Source organism: Penaeus vannamei, chromosome 38, assembly GCF_042767895.1.
Source record: "Penaeus vannamei isolate JL-2024 chromosome 38, ASM4276789v1, whole genome shotgun sequence".
Classification (NCBI taxonomy): domain Eukaryota; kingdom Metazoa; phylum Arthropoda; class Malacostraca; order Decapoda; family Penaeidae; genus Penaeus; species Penaeus vannamei.
Genome location: NC_091586.1, coordinates 19225533 through 19230532, shown reverse-complemented (window position 1 = coordinate 19230532; position 5000 = coordinate 19225533). Strand labels below are relative to the sequence as shown.

Genomic DNA, 5000 nt, shown 5'->3' with positions numbered 1-5000 from the left:
TTTACACTCTGAGGACTCCATTGTTGCCAACCCCGCGTGGTTATCCTCTCGTGGAATGGGAGTGTTGGTAATCCTGGGGGAAATGCGTGTGGTTTTTTGTTTTCTTTTTTCTTTTTCTTCTTATTCGTTTTCTTGCTACTTTTTCTTCGTCTCTTTCTCTTGTTTTTTAGTTTTTCTCTTTCTTTATATATTTTCATCTTTTTTCTTCTTCTTTTCTCTCTATATTTTAATTTTTTCTTGTCTTTTCCCCCTTTTCGCCTTATATTCTCAGTTTTGTGTTTCTTTTTCCACTTTTCTCTTTATATTTTCACCTTTTGTTCCTGATTTTCCCTTTTCTTGTTTATGTTTTCTTCAATTTCTGCTTCTCACTTCGTTTATTTTCTTTGCCATCTGACCTTTTTTGTTCTTTCTATTTTCTTCTTTCTCTTTCTTTATTCCGGTCTTGTTTTCCCCTTTCTGTCTGTTTCTCTCCCACTTTCTTTCTATGTCTTCCCCTCTTTCTATCTAAATAATTCTCCTTTCCTTTTCAATCATCTTTTTCCCTTTTCCATTTTCTCCTTTTCATTTCAAATATCATATATACATACATACATACGTACATACTTACATACATATATATATGTATATATATATATATATATATATATATATATATATATATATATATATATATATATATATATATATATATATATATATATATATATATATGTATGTATTATTGTTATTCTCCGCCTTTCTTTTCCCATCATGTTTTTCCCCTCTCTTCATGTTCTCCCTTCCAAATATTATATAAATATATCCTTTTTCTTTCTCTCTTTTTAATTTTTGCTATATATCCTTTTTCTCTCTTTCTTTTTAATTTTATCTATATATCCCTTTTCTTCCTTTCTTTTTACTCTTTCTACATTTTTTTTTCTATTCTCTGCCTTTTTCACAAACGACCCAGAACGTAACATCAGTGAAGTCGACGTCTAATTCACTTCAGCTTCAAGCATCTCCTCGCATGGCTGCTGCAAGGAAGCTCGTTGAAGCGTCGAAGGGATTCTCTCGCAGAAATAAATATTTAGATGTGAAAAAAGACGAGAAAACGCGATAAAGATGGACATAAAAGAAATTTCAAATCATATCAACATCTCATTAACATGCAGAGCTTATGTTTACTTCCGTTGTATTAGGATCATACATTCTCTTTATTTTTATTGATCTATTGTTATTAATATTTTTTTTGTGTGTGTGTGGGAGGGAGGAGGGTATATATAATATTTTTACTTATTAATTTTATTTTTTTTATTATTTATCTATTGTTATTATATATATATTTTGTGTGTGTGTGTGTGGGAGGGGGGGTATATATAATATTTTTACTTTTTTTTTTTTGGGGGGGGGACATATATAACTTGACGGTGTGATTCTTGAAATCATAAAGTTCATATCATAGAATATTGACTGGGCTGTTCAAATATAAAAATCATAAATATTGTGATCTCTGGAACGACGAGTGTATTTCAAAATCCATCATAACCACGGAATTATTGAGATTGAATTGCCAATCTTTTCACCAACATTTATCGTAATAGTTCTTCTACATATTTGAATTGTAGTAAAATTGCATTTCTTTAAGAACATTTGATTACTTTCACAAATAATATATTCAAGACTGAGAACTTTTCCCAACTGCAACATTCCTCCCACATTATATACCCCACCATAGACCCCTCCCTCCCTCCCCCCCCTCTACACAAAAAAGAAAAGAGAAAGAAAAAGAAAAGAAATAAATAAAAAAAGGAAGTAAGCTCCCAGAGAAAAGATAATGCAGTTTTGATGAAAGTGGCAGAAGCTGTAGCTGGTTTCTCAACTCTTGCCATCTTTTTTTTTCGTCCAGGGCTAAGTAATTTTACAAAATAATCTCGTGCATATTTTGCTGAAATCTTCAGAATCCTATTGTTTTAGGAAGAAAAAGGAAAGTCTTACATTCTTTTCAGAGACGTACATCTTCTCTGTAAGGTATTTTTAGTTTACAAATGGTAGGAATTTCCTCCTATTATTGTTTTTTTTTCACTTCTTTCTTTCATTATTTTTTCTTTAGTTATTGTGCCTAATTCTTCTTTTTATATTACAAATGGTAGATATTTCTCCTGTTGTGTTTTTTTCCACTTCTTTCTTCCATTTCTTTTCTTTAGTCATTGTGTCTAATTCTTCATCAAGCTGTCAATCAACTTCAATTACCTAGCGAACTGCATTAACTCATTACAGCTTTTATGAAGTTGAAGCCATCTGCTTGAAACCTTATAAGGAAAAGGGGGCGGGGCGAAAAGAAGGCCCCGCCCACAAACACTCTAAAAACAACACTTATCCCTCCATTTTTATTCTCTATTCATTCATTTATTCACATTTACGAATTGAAACGAGGGAGGGTGAATATAAAGCCACGCCCACAAACAGTAAAAAAAATAACAACACTTATCCCTTCATTTTCATTTGCTATTTATTCATTTATTCATATTTACGGATTGAAACGAGGGCGGGCGAATAGAAAGCCACGCCCACAAACACTCTAAAAACACAACAACACTTATCCCTTCATTTTCATTTGCTATTTATTCATTTATTCATATTTACGGATTGAAACGAGGGAGGGCGAATATAAAGCCACGCCCACAGACACTCTAAAAAAAACAATAACACTTATCCCTTCATTTTCATTTGCTATTTATTCATTTATTCATATTTACGGATTGAAACGAATTAACGAACGTTGATTTTGTTGAAAAACCCGGAGGGACAGGATCACAATCCCCTTCGTCGGACACACACAAACCCACTCAAACAACAAAGAAAAACACATTTTAAAAACACCTTTGAAGCTACAGACTTTTTGCTTGTTAGTTTTTTTTCCTTTTTTTTATCTAAAGTTCCGATAAATATTCCAAAGAGGTTTTTAAACAAATGGATTTCACAAAATAGAATTTCCTTGCCATATCCGTGAAAAGATTCTAATGTCTGAGTCGTTCAGAAAAAAAAAAAAAAAAAAAAAATACAAGAACCGGAAAAAAGGAAATGTGAAAATCAGATTAACAAGAAAAAGGGGGAAAAAAGAAAGAAAAAGGCGACAGAATGTAGTTCTTTTTCGAAAACAAAAATTCAGACAACTTTGGAATACTTGATAGTGTTTGTCAGTCCTTTCGATAGAGATCCGAAGGAAGTCGACAGTGAGCAAAACATGATGTTCTCAAAACTTTTAATAACCTTACGAAAAACAGAACTTGTAGCAGTTAGAACTAGCGTGCGGTGTACACACACACACACACACACACACACACACACACACACACACTCACACTCACACACACACACACACACACACACACACACACACACACACACACACACACACACACACGCACACACACACACACACACACACACACACACACACACACACACACACACACACACACACACACACACAAGCATCGGCACTGCATGAAAATTAAACACTCGTTCCAAAATAGAATTCCTAACAGCATCCTTAATTAGATCATCCTATATAAATACATATATAAATATATATATATATTTCATTTCACAGGAGGACTCCCTCGAAATCAAATCTACATACTTTACACCTTTTTTTTTAAATAAACATTTTTTTTTTTTTTTTTTTTATGTTTTTCCCCCCGGCTGATCGGGATCACCGTTGCCAACGCTCACCGCTTCTCCCCTTCCTCCCGCAGTGTTGCCAAGCCTGCTGCCGGTGATGACGACGACGCTGGTAGGCCCGGCGGAGGAGCAGGCGGAGGATAGGCCTACCCCCCGGGCCGTGTTCACCTTGCAGAACAACACGGAGCTGCGGTCTCAAGTGGGGACGACGGCCGTGCTGCACTGCATGGCCGAGCACGTGGGGGAAAACTTGGTGAGGCTTTGGGGGGTCTGTTTGGGGGTCTGTTTGGGGGGTCTGGGGGTGTGGTTGTTGTTCTGTTTTTGTTGTTGTTGTTGTATGGTTTCTTTGTTTCAACTTTTTTTTCTTTTCTTTTCTTTTTGTTATATGGTTTCTTTGTTTCAACTGTTTTTTTTTTCTTTTCTTTTCTTTTTAGAAATGTGTCTGTTGGTAGTGTTTGTTAGTCTGTGTGTTAACTGTTTTCTTTGTCTTCATTGTTTTTGTTATTGTTAGATAGGAACTACAAGACAGACTAACAAAAACTGCTAACTACAATTCTACAGACTAACAAAAACTGCTAACTAACAAAAACTACAAGACAACTACAAGACAGACTAACAAAAACTGCTAACAGTTTTTGTTAGTCTGTCTTGTAGTTGTTTTTGTTTTGTTTTGCTAGTCTGTCTGTTAGCTGTTTTCTTTGTCTCCACTGTTTTTGTTTTGTTTTTGTTCGTTGATAGCAGTTTTTGTTAGTCTGTATTTTAGCTGTTTTTGTTTTGTTTTATTTGTTTGTTGGCCATTTTTGTTTTGTTAGTGTGTATGTTAGCGGTTTTATTTTGTAATTGTTAGTCTGTGTTTGCTGTTATTTTTGTTGGTCTGTATGTTTTTTGTTGTTTGTTAGTCAGCATGTTATTTGTTGTTTGTCAGTGTGTCTGCTGTTCATTATTTGTTAGTCTCTCTGTCTGTCTTTTATTTTTACTTCATGTCTTTTGTATTATATTTGTTAATTTGTCTGTTATTTTTTTTTTATTATTATTATTATTTTGCTATGTGTCTGCTAATCTGTACACTATTCCCTGTCTATCCGTCTCCCTGTCATGTCTCTGTGTCTCTCATGTCTATCTGGCTATCATCTTAGTCTGAAAACACGGGGAGTTCTGTTCGACTGTTTGTCCAACTCTCCTTTTTCGATTCTCTATCTCGATATATCAGTGAGGTGATCTGGGTGTAGACTGAAAACATGGTGGTCCCTGTTTTTTTTTTTTTTTTTTTTTTTGGGGGGGGGGGGGCTGTCTGTTAGTTTCTTTTTTCTGTCTGTCTATCTGTTTTTTTTTTGTCT

The 5000-nt window shown here is 34.4% G+C and overlaps 1 protein-coding gene across 3 annotated transcripts in view; it reads left to right on the top strand.

Moving 5' to 3' along the window:
* Positions 1 to 5000, top strand: part of LOC113804376 (neural cell adhesion molecule 2) — a 102007-nt gene that overhangs the window by 50698 nt on the left and 46309 nt on the right. For all 3 annotated transcript variants that reach the window (XM_070115929.1, XM_070115930.1, XM_070115928.1), the window contains exon 5: positions 3738 to 3916. In XM_070115929.1, the coding sequence (XP_069972030.1) occupies positions 3738 to 3916 (179 nt within the window). The remainder of the gene's footprint in view (positions 1 to 3737; positions 3917 to 5000) is intronic.